Genomic DNA, 23,969 nt, shown 5'->3' with positions numbered 1-23,969 from the left:
CCTGTGACCCAGCAGGAGGGCACCCCATAAACCCAAACAACAGTCACTACCGGCGGCGGCGGCGGCAGTGGTGCTGGTGGGCGCTAAATCACCTGCACTAAGTAGGGCCCATTCAATGATGTGATGTATGGAAAATAGTCTTGAAGTGGTTACATTTGTATATTATATTACCTGATGGATGGGAATTGTTGTCTGCACCAACCGCGCTGTGCTGCAGTGGTTGGCGAGTCTGGGTCTGGGTCTGGGAGAACGGGTTGTACTCTTCTCGCGAGAATGAAAAAAAAACCGCAGGTCGCGTGGCTGTGCTTTCGATCGGAAGCACGATGGCGGTGCCGGGAGGTCGCGGGAGCGGTGGAGTTAAATCAAACGTCTATAAATACAGTAGGTAAAGTTCTATTCTCTCATTAGATTTCACTATCAGCTGGTATTGGGAAGAGTGCTACCTGAGGTGTCTCATCCGGTGATAAGTGTACAGTGCAAGCCGAGTGTTTTTTTAGAAGAAGCGAAAACTAAAAAATTTAACATCAAAATGAAAATCGTAAGTAATTGTTGGAAGGAGCGTGATATTCTTACATGCATGCTGCAGAGCTTAACCTTATTGATTGTTTTTAATACTTTGATAAATTGCCTACAGAGTGACAAGTAAATGGAGTACAAGTTTGAAGAGATTATTTCATTTCCATTCAGTGGAAAGAATAATTAATGTGTTAACACGATTTGTGCTGACTAGAATTTCCCAAACTAGAAGGCTATTAGCTTTTTAGTGGTGAAACAGTGATCAAACAGAATCGAACTACTCATCGTACAGTTAAAAGCCTGTTCTTAGTTGACAACTGTTGAAGTAATCGATGAACTACATCAAGTTTAGAATAGGTGTAAAGATCCAGTTACACAGTAGTCCAGGAATGCAATCTAGTCGAACAAAATTAATAACTCCAAAACGAGTAATTTGAGAGATTTTGAGTCTGCCTCATTGTTTTTTTTTTTTTTTTTTTTTTTTGAATAAAATGTGCCATCTTCTGATCAAAAAATAAATGTACTAAACTTGTAATCAAATGCTATTTGACCCTCTCCGATTTGAACCAAACTTGGTGGAACGACTTATTTTAGGCCAACAATCAAAAATCCAACGTTTTGTACCCATCGACTCACCCCCCGGTTCTGGAGACTGCCCCCACTTTTTTTCCGATCTTCAAGAAACACCATTTTTCTTTTGAACATATCTCTGGACCAAATTATGCTACAGACAGGATTGGGCACTAATTTTAAAGGATTTTTAACGTGCAATCAAATGGTCTACTCAGAATATTTATGCAGTGTTGTCAACTTGTCGATTTTTGAAATTTAAAACTTAAAATGCAAATATCTCAAAATACTCCCACTTTTTTTCCAATTTTGATAGCACCAAAATGTTCGGCAGACATTTTTACATAAGAATCACCTAACCACCAAAAACAACTTTTTTCGTTTGGGAGATATGGATTTTTAAAGATTTAATGTTTTTAAAAAGTTCCATTACTGTACAACCCTTCAATATGAAACGTTGGACAATCCTGAAAGTTGATAGAAACGATGAAACCTGTAAGTTAGATGAGGATCTAATACTTCTTTCATTTTATATTTGATTGTATCAGATAATATTAAACCAGATTTGTTTCGACAGTGTTGCCAGAGTTGCAAACTTAAATTTAGATTGATAATTTTTCTTATTTCCAACACTTTATTTTTTTGCGTTCGGAAATGTATTTCGTATTACATGGTATTTTAGACAGATCCATTCGTTTTGTGATTATTTATTTACTGATTATGTTAAATAAGCTTTTGAAATATTCAAAACTAATTTGATTCTAAATTAAAGCAGCCGTGTTTCTATCCTACTTTTTGCTATCATTTATTGAACAAATATCATTTAATACATTGAGTAGCATGAGTAATTACTTTTTCCGTTTTGCCTTAGATTTGGGTAGTGAATTTGAACGCTTTTTTGAAATTACTTTGAAACATGAACCCGTTTCTGAACAAGAAATCGTTTTCATAAGAACAGTCGAACAAAATTAATAACTCCAAAACGAGTAATTTGAGAGATTTTGAGTCTGGCGCAATGTTTTTTTTTTTTTTTTTTGAATGAAATGTGCCATCTTTTAATCAAACAATAAATGTACTAAACTTGTAATAAAATGCTCTTGAAATTGTGATGAAATTGTGTTTACACCACTGAGTGTGAAAGCGAATGACAAGCTACGTGCACTGCTTCCATCTCTTCTGTTTGTATTTAATTCAATCGTGCCAAAAATTGTCGTTTAAGTTTTATTTACTCACGTTCTAATATGTATTCACCATTAAGTTAATGAGTCAAACTTTGCAATGGCTTGTTTTAATAAACTTAAATTAATTACTAGAGGAAAAACAAACAAAAACACTTGTTCAACTTTTGCGTTTGCTAGCAAAGCAGTTAAGTTGAAGTGGGTTTCTTGGTGTTCAATTTTGTTCAACAAGAGATTCAGAAAGTAGTTTTTAAAACTTTAGTGTATTCGATTGCATGTAATTGTGCTATGCTACGAAAAGCACAAATAAGCAAATACAGTGAATATATTTTACCCAGAACATTTTTGGTCTAAAATCATCCATTGCTTGTTTTAATTTAACATATTAATAATGTGCGAATGTTTTTGTACTCTAATGACGATGATTGAAGAATATTTCAAAAATAAGAATAAATCAAGATTGATCGTTTGTAGAACCTTGAATATATTTTAACATAGAAATAGTAGTTTTTATATTTGTTTTAAGCGAATTTTTAAATTTGATATATCTTTCAAAAATCCAAACTACGGAATCGCACAATCGACCTCCCTTAGCTCAGTCGGTAAAGGCACAGCTACAAACCAAGACCAGGTGGCTGGGTTCGATTCCCGGTCCGGTCTAGGAATTTTTCGGGTTGGAAAATTTCTCGACTTCCCTGGGCATAGAGTATGATTGTACTTGTCACACAATTATACCAATGCAAAAATGGTACAGGCGTCGAAAGCTCTCAATTAATAACTGTGGAAGTATATTTAGAACACTAAGTTGAGAGCACGCAATAAGCAAATATACCATACGCAATAAGCTTGAAATGCGTGGACGAAGAAGAAAGAATCGCACAAAATCTCTCACCAGAATTTACAGTTTCAATGGCATTTTATATTGGATGTATGTAAAGCATGGCCCACTTAGCAATGGAATTATTTGGGTCTATTTCGGATTTGAATTAGCGGATTTGAAAACGGTTTTCACTCATATGCATACTATTCCTTATATTTTAAAACGAAATTATTCGTCGCAGTTTTCAAGGAATTCTCGAACTTTTCCCTTAATACGACCCATCAAGCGGCGCACAACGGGGTCGTTCATTGTTTTGGGCGATTTCATCCGACCAATTTTTCATCTGAGATGCCGTTTTGATGACTGTACCTTTTACGCCAGACAACCAGAAGTCGTATACCAGCGTGCAAAAAGAATGAGATGCGTCGTAAAATGTTTAGGTTAAGTCGCAAAGAATGCAAATTTTCAAACTATTGGCGATGATTCTTTTTTGTATCGTACCGTATCACAAATAAGCTCGGATGAAGGTTTTTGAAACTGAAATTGTTATTACAGATTAGATCGTCAATTATGTTTAATCAAATTGATGAAAATTAATGTCAATTAACTCGTATATCGCTTCCCCAAAAAATCAAAGATAGCATAATAATGTGCACCCTAGATCGTATTTGAATATGCTTCAAGATAAGATCAATAAGGCTTTAAGAGCATTCCATCTTGTTGCAATTCAAGTTGAAATTAACACACAACTAATACGATCAAAATCAAAAAAATCGTAAATGGTTCCACCGCACTATTGCGTGTCATCAAATTATGCGACTATTTGTAAAATAAAAGATCTGGTTGCCATAGGTTGTGGAGGAAGGTGCCGTGAAATCTAAACCAACTCAAGATCCAATCGTCAACATAATCTGATGCCTTTCATCAAAATCGAAATCTTTCCAAGTACAAGTAGGCTTTTTGAAGCGTATAATTTATCATTGATATAATCATCTGTTCTTACAAGTCCTTATATGGTTTAGTGAATTTAGTTCTGGTTTCTGGATACAAAGCTAGAGGTATGGAGACTAGCTGCAGGAATAGCTTTTTTGTTTTATTTATATGGATGATCGTATTTCTGTTGTATTGAAATCGGCAAAATCGTTATTGGAAAGCCTCCACTTTGGAACGTATATAGCAAATCTGCGCATCTTATACGATTTGTTTGGTTAGTACATATATCACTGTGTATATCCGGAACTATACGGACCAAAATGTTGACTGAGAGCTTCAGTTTACTCTTGATTTCAGTAGTTTTCCATGGGCCTGAACTGGGGACAATTGGGTGGTTTGAGGGTTTCCGGAACAAACTGGACTCCGTTGTCATTGTGACATTGTTGTACTTACCGGATGTAGTTACAACTCGCAAGATTCGGCCAAAATTTCATGTGACTGCATGAAGGGCAGAATTCCCTTCTGGAGATATTCGGTTTTGTAAACCACCGAGTTCATCATTTTCTTAGTAACGAAAAGCTTTGTCTTCTGACTGCAGCTGCAAATTCCCTGCCAGATCATATATTTACGTGCGAATTTATACGCAAAAACAAATTTGAATCTGCTAGGGACATCTCCTCAAGCATTCGCCTTGTAAAATTTGGGTCCTGCATGCTGTCCGAAGTCGGCCTTTACAAAGGTATGCACTCACTGGACTTGGTCAGCAGGTTGTCATATAGCTTTCAAGCACGGGCTCTAGCTTCTAGGGTTCTAGTATTCTGCTTGAGTGATCGATTTGGTTGCCTACTGGCACGGTATGTCTATAAGCCATCGCGATAGCAAATTAGCTGCACTTAGGGTTACCATATAGTATCCAAAAGGAGGACATGTCCTACTTTTTCAATATTTTTCTATACCCTCCTTTTGCCCTAAAATGTCCTTCTTTATAGTCCTTGCATTTTTTCCAATAACAAATTTATAAAATTGTTTTCAAAGAGCGTTGTGTGTAGGACACTTTTGTTTAATTATGTCGCAACCTCATCTTATCTAGCAAATGCCATTTGATAGTGGGACCAGCAGTATACTACAGCTGCCAACAGCCCTACATTTAGGCTGCGGCATAATTGGTGAATTTTCACTTAAATTTGACAGATGGAAAATTTTAAAATATACCTCCCAGTCTACCAAACTTATTTCTGACAGACCAGGAATCAATTTTGACAAACCATTCCTCGAAAATCGGACGATCAACAACATAGGGATTTTCAGAAATTATAAATTATTTTTGAAGAGTCAAATTTAAGTGAAAATTCACCAAATGGAATTTATATATATACCTAATTATGATCTTTCGAAAATATCTTATACTAATTGATCGGTCAATTGTTGAGAAGATGTTTGTCAATATGAATTGCTTGTCGGTCAGAAAAAAAAGTCTGGGTTATTTGAAAATTTACCCATCTTTCAAATGTAAGTGAAAATTCAGCAATGGAACACAGCCAAATTGAATCCAGCAAGTGTTCGATTTCGACGTTCTATTCTGATTCTATGCGAATTTGAGTTTTGGTTAAGAATCCTATGCTGAATCAATGGTAAAATTAACAATTAGCTTAGATGTTCCATTTTCATGCTGGTTTCAATCAGCGATGCTATGTATCCTGATTTTTGTACATGATAAAAGTTGGGATGGTTTTAAGACTGTAAAGCTGTAGTTTTCATGCAAAACAGCTAGACTAGATCGTTTCCAAGTAACAACAAGTTTGTTGCATATTTCAGAAGTATAACGAGAAGATGAATTGAATAACGACTTCAAGTTATGAACAATCTCAATTGAATCTTTGAAAATCATGAATTTTGCTATAGCGCACATATTATTAAAACGTTTGATAAAAACTCATTGTTCTCCATTATTGTTAAGAAAAGCAAACATTGTCCTCCTTTATCTCCAAACCTCAAATTAAATGTCGTCATTTTCAAGTTGTTGATATGGTAACTCTAGCTGCACTGTACTACGAGTGGCCAGGTATGGAAAATCATTTACATTCATTTCATGCATTCATTTACATTCATTTGCCTCTAACTTTTTTCATGAACAGCTTTCCGCAAAATGATGTATAGAACTTTAGTAGGTTTTGTTATTAGCTACAACTTTTGTCCATAACTCAAATCTGTATCTCTTATGCATCACAAATTAGAGCGGGCAGAACTCATTACTGTTTTTCAGTGAATGTAAAATACATTCACTGGAAAACAGTAGTGGATTCTGTTTGCTCTGGTTCGTCATGCATAAGAGATACGGATTTGAGTTGTTAACAAAAGCTGTAGTTAATAACAAAACCTACAAAAGTTTTATACATCAATTTGCGAAATTCTATTGATGAAAAAAGCTAGGGGCAAATGAATGTAAATGAATGCACGACATGAATGCAAATGATTTTCCATGCCTGCGAGTGGCATCATACTTTTGATTGGACATACCAGGGTTGAATCGGATAGACCTTACGACCTTTCCATGGAGCTGACAGTTCCACTCCGGCGTGTACTTTTAGGCTTCCGATTAGTCGTCACGGTTTCCCTGTATGTTTGGAACACGCGCCATACGGTGTTTCTAGGAAAATTCAACACTTTATCCAACTTGGGCGTTAACCACGATGAATTTCCCAAGTGACTGTGCGCGATTTTTTACGCTCCCCTGGTGACCGTCTCCAAAACAAGAGTGTTTTATGAACTGAAAAAATACACTGTTATTTTTATTATTGCTGTCAACAAATAGACGTCAAAAGCTTCCGAAAACGTCCACTAGGAGTGATGTAATAAGCAAAAGAGTTTCTTCCATTTCTAAGTGGGCCATGGTTTATAAGCTTTATAAGTAATATATTATTGAAATTTTAAACTGATATATTACAAATTATTACACTGAAAAGAATTCACAAGTTACCTTTATGTGTTCCACACTTCAATTTGCGCAAATTGCGAAACACATCCATTTCATGTGTGAATCCTATAATAAAAATTATTCCCGAACACTATAAGTTCAGACACTTAATCATCAAATGTCCTTCATTCAGAAGTATATTCTCGAACATATCTGGCTCGTGTATCTTACTTTTGATAATGGATCAAAACTTATCCCAGCAATATTGCATTTCATTTAATGATTATTTTTTCATTATTAATTCATAAAAGATAAGGAAAAAACCAAATATATTATATTAACAATATGATCCACCCTTTCGCTTAGCTGGCGAACCAAATTTTTACCGATGAAATCACCTCTGTGGCCAACCAATGTATTTTTTTATCGTCACGAGGGGTAAACCAAATGAAAATTTGTTTAATATTTCAAATGAATGTATTTCAGCATATTATTTTATTTGATGACAACAGTGACATGTCTGACAAATTTTAAAGTAATATACACAATGTAATTAATGAAAATAATGTGACTCTTACTTTTGTAATAAGTGCTATATTCGCACCCCTCGATTGTAATTGAATGATTGTTGCTGACCTTTTTCAACGCTAGATGGTGTGTGCAGCAATATTTTGCGGGTCGCCATTGCAATATTTGGAAAAGGCATGAATGGATCATATTGTTAATATGATATATTAGAAAAAAAAAACACTGCAGCTCTCTCCAGCCGCGTCACTACACCAGGACCTAGGATCCCAAGGATACTGTGAAAGACAGTTATGGAGATATAAAGTTTTCAGCTTTTGATGCTATTCTTAGTCATTAAATAGGATTTACTTACCATTCCTGATCAGATGATCCAGCCAAGGACTGGAAATCTCTCGAAAGAAGCCACAAATAAAGTTTTCTTTCAGATAGAACTGACCAACTACTTCACACCGACTGACAAATTGATTGCTTCTGGCGAAAAAGATTTTGTCAGTAATTTAAAGCGTAAATTGATATTGTGGGGACCTGTAATCTCTCGTAAGGGTCATAACTGTAGCAGCAACATACATTAGCATTGATTGTTACTTTGTTTAATACTTCTTTCGACACTCTTCCTGCTACTGATGAGATCCATCCCATGAATTTCAACAAGTAAACACACGAAATTATGATGTGGTTTGTTTTAATTTCACCGACAACTGGAACATTCGATTTTTGAACATTGATCCCATGAAATTGGAATGAAATTCGAATGAAATTCACATGATATCATGGTGACTGGCAATAGGAAAAATTCATATTTGAAAACACATGAATGGGACGTGTGGATTTGTTTGAGTGTATATCATGCATCGTAAACAGAGGTGTTTAAACATACCAATTTCACCCAAAATTTTGAAAACATGGGCAGTAGCCATTTTGAGAATTATTGTTTGTTGGCTGAATCGGGAAACGGGGAATTGCACGCATTTTTACAAGGAAATATGAAAAAATAGAAATAGGTTAACTACCCCATTTCCGGCCTATTAAACACAACCCGCACTTCGTCTTTCTTATTCTAGCGCAGTTTAGCACCAAACATAATGTTATTATTACTGATGGCTTCCAAATGTATTTATCTTTCCGTACGTACCGTAAAATTTGATAAAGAGAAACCAATCGTTGAGATATTGCGAAAGTCTAACACTGCTTCTTGACGCCAAACTCGGCCTACGGATTCTAAACTCGGCCTAACGCATTGAAACGCCATTGAAACGCCAATCAATTCACTTCGGCCTATCGGATGAATATAAAAATTAATTCGGTCGGATAACTTCTTTTGTTTTTGGGAATTATGGGTGCAAACCTTTGGTTGCATCGCCAACTTGAGGTCAACCTCTGAAACTATTAGCATATCAAGCGAAACGTAGTCGTGTTCTATCGCAAAGTGTTATGGTTATGAGATGCTCGATGACCCTGGAGGGATCGTTTTTGCTTACTGAGCAAAAAATCATGGGTTTAATCCCAAGCTCTTCGTCATAACTCTTAAAATTCATGATCACTAAACAAAATGAATATATGTTCTTTCGATAGCCGGCTATCGAGAGATTAAATAAACAACAAATAAACAATACATACTTTTGGTTGCATCGCCAACTTGAGGTGAATCCTAACCGAATACCCTACCCAACCTTCCAACTCCGTAGCACTTATGAGGGTGTAGTCTAACTGAGAATTTCAGAAGAGACGTGAGTGTCGCTAGTATCCAAGCTACGAAGTATATCATAACAACGCTAACGCTATTAAGGGTCCAAACCTTCATACCTAGCGTTCTCATTGACTTCATTGGGTAGCTTATAAACTAAATTATCGTACCAAACGCCTAATTGACTTGTTAACTCTGAAATCATGGATTTATTTGAATTTTTCTGCTCGATAGGCCCAAAATCGTCGATTAGGCTGAAGTAGTTCTCTACCTTACTGTTTATAAGAAGGATTATATCATATTTTGAAAAAAAAAAAATGGCTTTGGTTCAGAATCCTGCTTTGGTGTATTTTATCAATTGTTAGTTCTTACCTAAAGTTCCGAAGGTTAAAAAGCCATCCAAATTACCACAGAGCCGCATTTTCGTCTTCGATAGCCTACTTACCCATAACTCCCATCTCCGCCCCTTCCAGGAAGTACTTCTACTGACAGTATGTCTAGCCGCAGCTCTGGCAGCACCCCAACGATCCGATGCCGAGGCCGAAATCGTCTCGCAAGATAGCAACATCGATCCGGACGGCTCGTATCAGTACAGGTACGACTATTTAAATACTACTTACTACTCACTACTGCACAGCAAAGCGCCACTTGGTCACGGGTCTGGGTCAATAAGCCATCACCGGCGGTGCTGCAGCTAATCATTATGCAAATTAAAAACCAACCATTATATTTTACCCACTTAGTATACTTAGCATAATCGTTATCGTCTTCACTCATTTCACATATAGTAAACACCTCCCCCCCTTTGATCTCATCTCGGGAAACCACTCAATTATCTATTGTTTTTAAATTGAAGCGTGTCGGTTACCCAAGTGCGTAATTATTCAATTTTATCCGACAAAACAAAATATGAAATAATTGTATGTTCCTCATATGGTCGAACGGATGGTTAATTAGAAAATCAAACCTTGTTTCAGCTACGAAACGGCCAACGGAATTCGTGGTCAGGAACAGGGAACTCTCAAGCGTGCCAGCAGCCCCGACACGAGCGATGTCATCGTAGCGCAAGGTTCGGTCACGTACACGGCTCCCGATGGGCAGGTCATTACGTTGAACTACGCAGCCGACGACGAGAATGGATTCCAACCGCAGGGCGAACATCTGCCCACTCCACCACCAATTCCACCGCAGATCCAGAAGGCTTTGGACTACCTGGCCAGTCTACCACCGGCAAACCGAAGGCGTTAAGACGAAAGCACTACTCGCCCGGATTGACTGACGGATGATGATATGTGTGTGAGCGTGATGCCCATTTCACCACCTGAGAGCAAGACATGACCAATACTCAGTTTTAAGATATTTGTTTTATTATTTGTTTTTCGTTTTATTCTGATTGATGAAGTAGAACCTTTTTGTTGCGGTTAAGATTTATGTAAATTTGCATTTAAGGCATGAAAGAAGCGAGAGTAAAGCTTGGTAGAAAATGATATTTCGTGTTCAAGTGCTTTAACCATCTATCGATTGTCTAATTATGCAGGAGAAAATGACAGTACTACTATGCTACCAATGTGCAAAGGCGTTAATAAAATCGCTTGTTGAAAATCATCCGTGGTGCTATTGGATTGAATTTTTGAAAGATAATCACTTTTATCCCGAATTACCTCTGAAGAACATTTACTAGTCACCAATATTTAATCAGAACCGTTTGCAGATTACAAATGGTTTAAAGACAGATATCGTGGTCCGTCGATTGCGTCAAAGAAGGAAGACGCCAATAGCCAAAACCACGATCAAGTAAGTGGCTGAATCGCAGTGGAAACGCCATTCCACGTGCCCCACCATCGAGTCCAACTACCAGCAATCAGCCATTGCTAAAATTCAAACCAAGCCAAATAGTCATAGTCAAGATCACCGAACCGCCATCGCGGTCATCACCATCCGCGAGTGCTCGCCGTCCAACACCCCGGTACGTACCAGAACAAGTGACCATTCCAGCACACCAATTGCCCAAACAAAACAACACAGTAATTTGAATAAATTTCCTTCCTAATCAAACACTATCTAAATTCTTGAATATCCCGAATCTAAACAATTCCATAGTTTCCGCACAACTTGTGCCGCGTGCCCCTTCGAATTACTCGGTAGCAGGGGAGTAACAAGAACTAGCGTTGAGCCGAATGATCATACCGAAATATAGCAGTAGCACATCCCAAGATGAGCAGCAAGGACAGCAGCTTAAGAGAACCAGAACGATGGAGGTAAAAAGGAAGATCGACGAGCTCTATGACAGTGGTTCCCAACTTCTCCAGATCCACGACCCCCTTTACGAAAAATTTAGAGTCCCGTGGCCCCCTGGAATGTACGATGGATAAATTGTGCTGAGATGAGAAAAAAAACATTAATTTGGTTTGCTATCTAATGGATTTATTTCATCTTATGTTAACAACAGGCAAAAACTAATTCAGTGTGATTGTTGCGCTTGGATTTGAGATACTAGTTTAGGAATACGGGGCTGCGTTTGAGACAACGCCAATCTCATAACGTCCTCAACGTTCAGTCTGTTCCTCGACTTTGTCTTGATCTGGAGGAGGGTATGGCTCGTACATGGCACACCAGAACTGGTTCAAATCCTTTTCATGGAACAAATCACGAGAAGAGGAATCATTTCTCAGATCTAAGTGTTCGTCCTGTATCTCATCAGGAAGACTAGCCACATCCAATGAAGAAGAAAACGGGTTGCGGACCAAAGCAGCGTCTTCTTTTGTCAGCTCGGGGAAATACTTCTCAAATTGCTTATCCAGTGAATCAAGGTGGACAATTATTTCTAATTTAACATCCGAATTCAGCTCGTCCACTCCTTTGTCAGTCATACTGCACAGTCTATCGAACATGGCAACATTTCCAATATTAACCTTTCGGCGCCAGTTTTTGATTTTTGTCATGAATGCTTGAAGATGGTCTTGGAAGTGAACAAGATTGATTTGTTTGCCCTGTAGCTTCAAGTTCAGCGAATTTAGATGCTCGAAAATATCTGCTAGGTAAGCGAGGCGCTTCTGCCAGCTTTCCTCATTAAAATTAGTAAGGAAATCGTTTTTCCCTTGAGCTTTCAAGAACATTTGGATTTCGTTCTTCAATTCGAAAACACGGTTGAGTACATTGCCTTTCGACAACCAGCGCACGGAAGTGTAGAAAAGAAGAACCTCATGATCTGAGTTCATTTCTTTTCAGAGTTTTTTTTTTAAATAAACGGGTATTCAGAGCTCCAGATTTAATATAATTAACCATTTTTATGACTGAATCCAGTACTTTCAACAACGGTTCCGGCAGAGTCTTACTGGCAAGGACATATCGATGAAACACGCAATGAACAGTAGTGGCGTGTGGAGCAAGCTCTTTAACCTTTTTCTGAAACCCTGATTTGCTACCAAGCATTGCTGGAGCGCCATCGGTACAAACTCCACCGACTTTTTTCCACTGTAAGCCACCAAAATTCAAAAAATGTTTTGATTTTGGCCATGATATCATCACTTTTGGTAGTAGTTTCCACATCACTTCAGAAAAGAAACTCTTCCTTTAAATCGCCAGAGTAAACGTACTTCACAAATACCAACAGTTGCGCACAGGAGTTGACATCCGTAGATTCGTCGAGTTGGATTCCAAATAGAGGGGATTGCTTGATTTCTTCCAAAATTTGCACTTTAACATCTTCGGACATATGGGTAATTCGTCTTTGCACGGTGTTGTTTGACAACGAGACTTGCCGCATTTTACTTTCACTTGCTTCCCCAAGAACCGAATTCACCATTTTCAGCATGCTGGGCTTGATGAGAGTTTCTCCGATTGTACGGGGTTTTTTTGTTTTTCGCGATTTCCAATGCTGCTTCATATGACGCCTGCACTACTGCGATGTTCTGTTGTTGGATGCTGCCTGTAGCATCGAATCTTTGCCGTTTAAGGCCTGCTTCATGGCGTCGGAAAAATGCCACATCCTTTGTGCTATGCTCAGAATGTTTCGTGTCCAAATTCCGTTTCAATTTTGACGGCTTCATAGCTTCAACACTCAACACAACGCAGCACAATACACATTGTGGCTTATCGACGCCATTACCGATTAAAGCCGTGAATCCGTATTGTATATATTCATCGGAATACTTTCGTTTCTTGTCCATGTCTGCGGTGGTCTGCAATTAACAATTTAATGTTAGTTCTTTCATGTTACTATTTTCTATATTGACTTTACCGATTCAAATTGATAGTATTTGCAGGGATACTCACTCGTGGCAATCCTCTGAGGAAAAACAAGATCCGAGCAGCAACAATTTTTGATCTGAGAATCACAAATTGTGCAATCGATTGAAATGGAACTTGACCCGTGAATGGTACACTTCGTTATAAAGAGGTAACAAGGCAAAGCAAGAGATTTTCATTGAGCATTGTGTTCATTGCTGCTTTTTAACACTTAATCGGCGCACACTAATGCACCACCTCAATTTTTTATAAAAAAAAAAGCGTATGTAAGAAGGAAACAGAAAAGAGGGAAAGTAATGAATCCATTCATAGACTTCTCTGCCACCGGAAGTATTAGTGAGCGGAGCAGTTTCACTAATACATGCGTTCTCCTGGTTGAAAATAAAAAAAAAATACCGCTGTCAAGTCGAACACTTTGACAGTTGATTTCGTGGTTGAAAATAATAAACAAATCATTTTTACACTGTTGTGTTTGTGAGATCTTGCCGTAAGAAGTTGCCATTTTGCACTAAAGTTGGCTCCTGAGTTGAAATTAATTATAGTTGGAGTTGCTTAATGTCAAATATCTGACTTAAAGTGGTCATTTTATATGATATATGAGGAGATGAAAGTATAGAGTTGACAGTTCAATTAGATTACGGCAGCCCCCCGGGATATCCTTCACTATCCCTCCCCAACATGGGAGTTTGGCAAAGGAGATGATCAAGCCGATTCGTACCTTTTTCAACCTTGGGTCGCTTTCTACTCTCTTTCAGGCTTGATGAAATTTCTCAAATTCACTAGAGATTTTAAAATACTCTTGCCCTGTTGGTTAAGGCAGCCTTCGCCTCGAGTGAGTGGCGCCAGGAATATGGAAGAAGTAAACTAAAACCCCTCGAAAAAGAGAGGGTGAGAGAACTCAAGCGAGAGGATAATTTGACGTGAGATGCGCTTTTCAAGCCATCCGGATGAGGGCAAGAACATGTGATAGAAAACCAGGCTTGATGGAGACTAGCGCGCGAGCGTACCATTTTTCTGAGGAGAAGAATGCCTACTGCAAAATCATTCCACTGAGCTTCAGAGTTTATGAGCGAAGAGGGATACAATGAGAGTGAGGTTTGCTGCCATTTATGTTCTTCTATTCTATCACACGCTCTTACTCTCACTCTGGGTGAACTCCGAGTTTTTTTTGTTGGGGGGAGTTGAACCATAGAGGTAACTCTAAGACTAGAAGGTCCCGAAATAACGTGCTCGACTTTTTGGCTCAGCTCTGGTACTATCTTCGGTCCCAAGCTAATCGATTTACCCCTCGAAACATAGGAGAAACCAATCACCCCTCATTTTATATGTCAAACTTTCATAGCGAATCAAAACAAACATTGCGTAGTACTAGAATTTCGACTAGAATGGGATACGTTAATCGTTTGCTTGGGACCAATAGGCAAGTCAAGTAGTGAGCCAATTTAAAATCGTTAGTTTCGTATTGATTGTTGGTTGAACCACTGCGTCCATTATTTGAACTTTTGTGGTACCCCTGTTTACTGTTCGTATCATGCAAGCTGACCACCATTTAATGAGTGGACAGCTAATTGCCTGGACACGTCCTTTCCCAGTCAGGTATGATATGGTTTATGAAACCAACTACCTTTTACAAGATTAGCAGACCAAATTCCACTAGGTTGTAAGATAACACTACGAAGAAATTTAGATCTACGCCTGTGTAATGCACCGCAACTGCAGAGCAGATGTTCCGAGGTTTCACGTTCTATGCTACAGAAACGGCAGATATCGCTCTGAACCCGACCAATGTTCTTCAAATGATATCTACTCGGACAGTGCCCAGTTACTAGGCCAGTGTAAATACTAAGAGCCCGTTTATTGAGCTCCAAGAGCTTTTTGGTATGTGTTACATTTGGAGTTATTAATCTTTTCGACTGGTTGCACTTCGTGACGGCCATCCAGTTGGCCATCACCCTTTGTTCTTCCCAGCGTTTGAGTTCCTTTTTTACCGTACAGTTTAATATTCCACTGTATGGTTCTGGGCCAATAAACGGTGAATTGAAACCTAATTTTGCGAGATCGTCTGCCCTTTCATTCCCTTCAATGCCACAGTGTCCACACTGTTCGAAAAATTCATGTTAATTTCTGCCAGATATAGCGCACATAAAATTAACGCTAGATTTGGCATAAATTTACGCGATATTTCGTGTGAATATAAGCGCAATATCGCATAAATTAGCAATATTGTATGCAAGCTTGGAAACGATTTCGCTGTTTATGCCAAGAATAGCTCAAAATTAACGAAGGGAGATTTTACGCGATTGAACTATTCAGAATTGTTTTCTGTGCAGGAACCCAATATAAGTTTACTGAGTTCTGTTTGCACAGCTGTTGCAACAAGAAAATACATTCCCAGACAGTCTTTGATGTACATTTGTAATCACAAAGCGCTTTTAGTGCTGCTTGACTTTCATAAAAAATACAGATATTTGCACATCTATATTTTCTCCTTACACAGCTAAAAAAAAGTAGTGCAAATTTCCGTTACTATGATGCACATAAATGGAGCGTCATATATCATACAAGTTTAGATTATAGATCGTGTAAATTTATGAGACATGTCATGCAATATTCCATATATTGTATGAAACTGTCCACTTTTGTTTGCAACATTTCTTGCAAGCTGCTAGTTTACGTGAAAAGGAAGTTTACATGCATGAATGTTTGCATGCATGGATGTTAACATCGCCAGTAAAATTCTGAATTTTTTGGTGTGTAGGCAAACACTTACACATTCAAGTATGGCCACGATTTCCACTTGAAACACTGTTGGACAATGTCCCATCGCTACTGAAATATTTGTCCCAGGGCCAAAGATTCCTGCACCTGTGTTCCAATTTTTGAGCTATCTGTGAAAAATATGATTGAGCCTTGACGAACGCTAGGACCACCGAGTTCCCAATCCGAACGCAACATTTCACATACGTTGAAGGGAGTGTCATAATTGTCCTCTGTTTTCATCCAGTCTCCATTCATACTCATGACTGGTCCTCTTTGGAAGTATTGTAAAATGCTTAGGTGATCAACCAGGTCACCAGGCATAACTTTTTTTTAGACCTTTTGAGCCTTAGAGCACTTCTTTCCGTATTCATGCAAGGGCAGTAGATTGAGAATGGCATCTAACGCTTTTGATGGGGCACTGCGCATCGCACCCGTTATAGTAATACATGCTAGACGTTGTAGTTTTGCCAGCTTCCTCTGTGCGGTAGTCTCTTTCGTGTTTGCCCACCACACTAACGAAGCATAAATTACTTTTGGACTTATTAATGATGTGTAAATCCACATTGTCATTGTTGGTTTCAAACCCCATTTTCTACCAACAGTTTTGGATCATAACCACAGGGCACTGGTTGCTTTGTTGATCACATAATCAATCTGAGCATTCCAATTCAACTTGGCTTCCAATATAACTCCTAGGTATTTGACCTGTCCACTAAGATGGATCTGTTCTCCTCCAAGCTTGAACTCCTTTAGGTTGAACTTCCTCTTTCTAGTAAAAGGAACGATTACTACTTTCGATGGATTAATGTTTAGGCCCTCCTTAATACACCAAGATTGGGTAAACTTTAGAGCTTGTTGCATTCTTTCTGAAATGATAGCGACAAACTTTCCTCTAACTACGATGACTATATCAACCGCAAAGCCCACAACTTCGAAACATTTCGCCTCTAGGCTTCTTAGAAGATTATCTACAACTAAAGACCACATTAGTGGTGAGAGGACTCCTCCTTGAGGACAGCCTTTCGTTGCCTTTACTGTTCTAGATGAGCTTCCCAGCCCAGATGTGACTTTTCTTTTTGCAAGCATAGTAGGCGTCAACCATAGAAGAATAGGATGCGTTGTCAAAAGCTCCTTCAATAGAGATCTCCAAGCGCAATCTCACGAACACTAAAATCCAACATCCATACGTAAAAACGAAGAAGAAGAAGAAACAAAAAGGTATCGCGATATCACAACTACTTAAAAAGGTAGCGCGCGGTCTCACGCACACTTTTGTACATCTGGAGAACTCTATATCCAAGAAAGTGCGATTTCTTTAACTGAAAGTGATTTTTCGATTTTAGCCAAGGTTGCAAAGACTCATTTCAGCTAAAATAATGTTTTTCGGAATAATAAAACCAAAAGATGGTATGATGGCATGTTTTACTTGTAACTTACAAGAAGAGGTTACAAAGTATGCGTTGGAAACATAAAACCTGTAAATTTTGCTTTCTATGAGTCACAATCAGCGATTTGCTGATCGCTGAGTGAGTGAGTGAGTGAGTGAGTGAGTTTGTGAAAAATCGCTGATTGTGACTCTCATGAAGTGAAATAAACAGGTTTAATATGTCAAACACATTCTTTGCAACCTCTTCTTGTATCCTACCAATTCAAAATTTGATCATGGCATCTAATTATTTAATAATTTAGAAAAACATTGTTTTAGCTGAAATGAGTCTTTGCAACCTTGATTTTAGCTACCAAAGTATGGAGAGCAGTAACTGTTGATTTTCCAGATTGATACGCAAACTGAAAATTAGATATTGGGTGCGTTAACATGTAAGTTGAATTGATGAAGTCATTCAACACCTTTTTCATAGTCTTCAGTAAAATTGATGAGAGACTAATGGGCCTAAATGCTTTCGGCTACGTTTTATCACACCTCCCGTTTTTCGGAATGACTATAACTCTTACCAATCTTCATTTTGATGGAATGTAGTTTAATCTTAAGCTCGCCTTATAAATCTCAGTTAGAGACGGAATCAGCATTGCTTCACCGTTTTGAAGTAGTGCCGGGAATATGCCATCCACACCCGTAGATTTAAAAGGCTGAAAAGATCTCACAGCATTCTCCAGTCTGGCAATTGTGAAAATTTCATCAGCTATATCTGATATGGTATTTTCTGTTCTCTGAGACACTGGAACACACACAATACCGAACCTGGAAAATGTGTTTCCATAATTAAATTTAAAGTGTCAGAGGGAGATTTGGTAAAACCTCCATCATGACGTTTAAGATTACCAAGTTCAATCGTATGGTCTTTCGCAAGAGTTTTCTGTTATCTCGCGACTATAGGAGTACTGTTTATATTTTCACACATTTGAATCCAAGATCGCCTCTTAGATTCCCGTATTTCATTATTATATTCAAATAGGGTTTTCTTATATTGAGTCCAATCAGAAGTGATTTTCGCCTTATTGAACATCTTACGTGAAACTTTCCGAAGGCGTTCCAATTTCAAATTCCACCACGGCACATCCCTGTTAGAAGACGACCGTTTGATAGGACAGCTACTGTTGTAGGAATTTATAATTCTTTCGTTTATCTTTTCAGAAAATGATACCAATTGTTGGATAGAATCAATCTTTACGTCGTTTGTAAATATATCTGAATCTAAGCACTGTGCATATTTCTCCCAGTTTGTTTTCCTAGGATCTCTAAATGCAGAAGGTGGTAAATCAGCTCCACCCCATTCAAACATAATGTGTTTATGATCAGAAAGTGAGATTTCATCTGACACACGCCGATTTCGAATCTTCTCAGAGCTGAGCTTCTTGTGTCGAACAAAAAAGTCACCCGGAGTCTCGAAAAGCGCACCTCACGTCAAATCATCCTCCCGCTGAATTTCATTTTCCCTCTCTTTCGAGAAGTGTTTGTTTACTTCTTCCATATTCCTGCCACCACTAACTCTAGGTGAGGGCTGGCTGAACTTGCAGGACATGAGTGTTTTAAAACCTCCAGTGAGTTTGAGGAGTTTCAGAAAGCCTGTATAAAACAATAAAATAAGTGGCAGCAAACCTCATTCCCGTTTTATCCCCCTTCCCGCACAAGCTGTGAGGCTCAATGCTATGATTTGAGAGCAGGAATTCTACTCCTTAGAAAATGCTACGCTCGGCTCATTTCAGACTCGTGAGTGAGGCTTCATCAAGCCTGCTCTCTATATACAATTTTCACACTGCCGTACTCTAACGGAACTATAAACTTTCATCTTGACAAGCTCTGAAAGCTTTTCACAATTGATTTAACTCGTGGAAAAATAAATTACTCGCTAATCTTTCAGTCTTATGATCATTAAACTGTTGGTCCAACACTAATAGATTTTTGAAAACGAATGACCAGTTGAAAAAAGGGTTGAAAGCTGAACTGTTTTGGTGAGAGTGAACAAATTCTAATTTTGTAAAAACCGCATATCTAATTCATACACGCTTATATGCGGATTTCTTAGTTAAATGGATCCCGGACGATAGAAGTGTAAAATTTGGTGGACTAAAAAATATATCAATTTTTTTCTTTAAACTCAATAAGATTTTATTTTTTTCATCACTCGTATCTTCGTCACTCGCCTGGCATGATTTTTTAACTTTCTTAGCAACACTTTCATGTACAAAAATTTAACATTACACTTGAAGAACTCAAAATTTCCTATTGTTTTCTTTCTGAGGTGGCAGAGTGGCGAGAAACGCCAGGGCCCGTGCTATCGGTGCTGGAACGGGTGGAGGCGTCGGAAGGTGCTCTGCCGATGGACGGTAGCCATTCTCGTCGGCCGTGTAGGATACACTGTAGGTTTTCCCATCGTCGCCCTAAGAAAACAAAGGTTTTAACTTTGACTTCACTTCGATAAATGTTATCACAGTCATCACCTGATAAGTGTATTGTCCTTGAGAAGCCGTCCCCGCCTGGTTGTTCACCACAATCTGTTGACCATCCTGAACAGCTCTGGTGCCGTCTCCGCCTTCATAGCTGAAAATCCGAAGGATATTAAGCGTTCCTTCATCACACTTCACCATCTGAGTCTTATACCTGTATCTAAACTTTCCGTCAACTTCCAGTACATTCTCGTGGGACACTATCGGTATATCCTTGAATCTTGATCCCGACTTTGTCTGCTGACCACTTGCTACTAATATCACACTCAGCAAAATAAGCCCTTTGAACGCCATCCTAGACCAATATTCAACGTGATGGAAAACAAACTCCAAATCTAAACACTTGTAACACTTGGAACACGACCCAGCACTGCATCCAAGAATGGTCTCATTACTTGTATTTATATAGCAAATTTACCAAACCCAAAAAGCGGACTGAAAAAAGGGTGTTCTCCATCGAGCCACAGCCCTAAAAGAGGAAATCTCGAACCAACTCTCCAGGGCCCACGGCCAAATGGCAACTTGTTCGTGAGTTCTCTGCGATTGTGTTCTTTGGGATTTTCATCATCATCGTCATCATCATCGGCGGTGGAAGTTGCACGAAAATCTCCGATCAGTGCAAGACACAGCATGAGATTTTTCTCCACTATGCTTCGGTATACCTCGGCTGGGCCAAACTCTCCCACCCAATTAGAGCCCGGGCGGTACGGGTTTTCAATTTTGTTCCGTTTGTTTTCCCTTTCTAGCGAGATCAACGGCCACATAATGCAACCAAGACGAAACGACTTTTTCACAAAAGCGTTCATACTAAAAACGCTTCGTTCCGACTTCCCCAATGAGGCCTTTAGGTCTATAGCCCCATATAGGTTCGTGAATCTCTTTGCGCAATGGAACAAAAGACTTGCCCTCTGCTAAAGTCACAGCCTCAGACACAAAATGAAACCATTAAGATGATAAAAATCAGCACTGGATAATGTGGCAATTTGCCGTAAGCGGCTTACCATTAATCACTACGTGGATGTTTTGGCTGAAAAGCTAAAAATCTAACATGACATGAGAAAATATACTCATGTGAGTGTTGTCTTTTTTGGCCTTCAAAAACCGATTTGGCAAATTTGAATACGCTCCAAGCCTTGTTTTGTTTGTTCTGCCGTACACACGACTTCACGTTCGGATGCACCTAGTGGAGATGAATGGGGCGTGATAAAGCTGTCGTCATAACGATTTTTGCTGGGGAATCTCTCGCTTTTCGTCGTCCCGCTGCCAGCATCTGCAGAAACGACTGGGTGACATCCCAGCGAAGAAAAAGAGAAGTTATGAAGGTCAGTCATTTGTCGGCTGGGTACATGTGTATTATTGGCGGTATTCGCGTTCGACGTAGGGTGGTTGCGACGCTTTAAGCTATAAACTTACTCTTATTGCAGAATCAAGATTTAACTACGCTCTGATGGTTATTGTTTTGACCACCTTCAGAGAAAATTTTTTTGAGCTGTAGCTGTAAATTCTTCAAGACTCAGAGAGAGCATGTTGTGAACCGTTAATAAGAAAGTCTGTATATGAAAGTATGTAGTTTGAATTCTCTAATGAACGTATATATAACATGAGCATGATCATGAGTGTTAATGATCGTACAATTCGTAGTTGCTACTACGTGATTAACCAGACTAAGTGAAATTAGCACAAAGAACCAAAGGAATGGGGCTTGGGATTTGTAATCCATTCTCAGGGTGTAAACTGTGGTGAATCAGTACTGGTCGCTGGCTACAGCCCTACGGTCAGCGGGAAGTGGAAGGATTGTTAGTTCGACATCCGTTGTTACTAGAGACCGAGTATGGAGTGTGGCTTTTTTTAGTGGGGAGGGTGAATTAGATCTGGATTAACTTTGGAAAGTGATACGATCTTGTAAACCATAGCATGCTTAGCATAACATAGCATATGTCACATGTGAGGATGTGACCCTGTAAACTTAGTCATCCAGTAAAACGGCTTGGGATTGAACCCACGATCTTCTGCTCAGTAAGCAAAAACGGTCAACATTAGGTCACCGACCCCCTATATTACAACAAATAATTGCATCTGATGACGGTTCAAGCCCAAAGACATAAAGCTATTCAAATAAATTGACGGTTTCAAAAGCAGTCAACAATGTTTTAAAACCCTGATCGAGCATACGTCACATTTAACCCAAATTATAAATAATTCCGTTCTCTACAGAGACTTCTGTATTACAAAATGAGCTTGGGATTGACTCCAATATATTCTGCTCAATAGGCTAAACCGGTTGCCAATAGGCCTTACCAGTGCCGAATATATGATTCGGGGGACCGTGGCAGCTCTCCTTAGGGGGGCCCACATATTATCTGCTTTTGAAGTATTAAAATTTGTTTACAACAAAATCAAAAGAAAATCAAATAAATAAATGGAACCTACATTTCACCACAAAACATATATAGGGGAAATGGCTTTAATGTTAGCCTATGGATCTAAGATTGGGCCCATCGCTAAAAATCTGCTATTTATCAATTTTATCTAGATGAACGCGTCGTTGGGGCGGTACTAATGGATATTTTTGGTCGCTAGTGAAAATTTAGTCGATCGCTGAATTTATTTATGGGCCCAAATTAAGGGAATTTAGGTCGACATTACATACATTTCTACTATGTAGGGAAACCAAATTTAATAAGAATATATATCAGTGACTATGATTAGACACTCAAGAAGTTTGCAAGTAGTAAACGAAATATGTACCTGTTATAGTTTAATGTGATAGTGAAAGTAAATAGTGAAAGAGGATGGACCGGAACCTGGATGGAGAGACAGTCACGCTTATCACTACAGCACCGGCACCGCTAACTTATGTCTTATCATGCTAGCAATAAGTGCTCCAAAATAACCACAGCGATTAGACCGAGACTTGCACTTTTATCACACTTTTTGTTTTTTTTTTAGCAGTCTAGTTTCATACACAATCAGCCATATTTTCTACCTCTACACGTCGTCCCCGTTCTAAACATACCTATATTGTTGGATTTGACAGTTTTCTTTTTCAAAAACCCTTTACCACAATAAAGGATGGTAGTGGACATGCTAGGCAAACACAGTTGTACACACAAACTGCTCATTTGTTAATAACTTTTTACTTAGTTATTGTAATTGGTTTTTCTTTAAATTTAATTGATATTTTTTTTTTGATAGGATTTGAACCACTGCAATCATTAAGCAGATCTATTGTGGTAGGGATCATAGCTTACTATAGATATGTAGAAAATAGATAAATCTTAAAATTTGAATCTACACCAATGATTTTTACACTTAAAGTCCGAGATGTGTAGCAAGCATTTCTCACACCATTTTTACAACGCAAAAACAAATACAGTTTATTACTAGAATTAAAATCTACTTTATTTTATTTATCTATAACAAACTTAAACTCTATTCTATATATACTCTATTCTATCTACTGCTTCAAAAAGAACTATGTTTCGTCAACTCTGTGTAAAGTTATTAGCAAATGAGCAGTTCGTGACCAAAACTGTGTATACCAAGCATGGTGGTGGACATCGAATTTTAAAATCTACACGTCGTTCTCGTTCCGAATATACCCATATTGCTGGGTATCAGACAGTATTTCTAAAACCAATGACTGCCATCCAGGATTTCAAAATGGCATCCAACATGGATTTTCGACTTCTATACGTCATCCCTGTTCCAGAAGTATTCATATTGAAGGGTATTTGTCAGTTTTTCTAAAACAGATTTTGTTTTTTTTTTATTATAGTCACTTTAACACTCTTGGGTAATTCGTGACTTGTCCGGGGGTGTGATTTGAACTCGTGACTTTGGCGTGATAGGTATGGATGTTAACCACTACGCCGGGGTCACCCCCTTTAAAACAAATGTGGCGGACATCTG

General features: G+C 38.5%; 2 protein-coding genes across 2 annotated transcripts; one reads left to right on the top strand and one right to left on the bottom strand.

Annotated features, from left to right (window-relative positions):
• Window positions 1-424: 424 nt before the first annotated feature.
• Window positions 425-10,734, top strand: LOC135700911 (endocuticle structural glycoprotein ABD-4-like). The gene is made up of 3 exons (XM_065221583.1): window positions 425-538; window positions 9,617-9,738; window positions 10,121-10,734. Exons 1-3 carry the CDS (start codon window positions 530-532, stop codon window positions 10,389-10,391), a joined length of 402 nt encoding a protein of 133 aa, XP_065077655.1. The 5' UTR covers window positions 425-529; the 3' UTR covers window positions 10,392-10,734.
• A 9,034-nt stretch (window positions 10,735-19,768) lies between these two features.
• Window positions 19,769-20,417, bottom strand: LOC135700868 (endocuticle structural glycoprotein SgAbd-3-like). The gene is made up of 3 exons (XM_065221526.1): window positions 20,212-20,417; window positions 20,052-20,151; window positions 19,769-19,991 (listed from the first exon to the last, which is right to left on the bottom strand). Exons 1-3 carry the CDS (start codon window positions 20,349-20,351, stop codon window positions 19,824-19,826), a joined length of 408 nt encoding a protein of 135 aa, XP_065077598.1. The 5' UTR covers window positions 20,352-20,417; the 3' UTR covers window positions 19,769-19,823.
• Window positions 20,418-23,969: the final 3,552 nt, after the last annotated feature.

This window comes from Ochlerotatus camptorhynchus, unplaced genomic scaffold, assembly GCF_037179485.1.
Source record: "Ochlerotatus camptorhynchus isolate MF236.1 unplaced genomic scaffold, CSIRO-AGI_Acam_v1.1 ptg000144l, whole genome shotgun sequence".
NCBI lineage: Eukaryota > Metazoa > Arthropoda > Insecta > Diptera > Culicidae > Ochlerotatus > Ochlerotatus camptorhynchus.
Note: the sequence above shows the minus strand (reverse complement) of the source record. Positions and strands in the feature narration are given on the sequence as shown.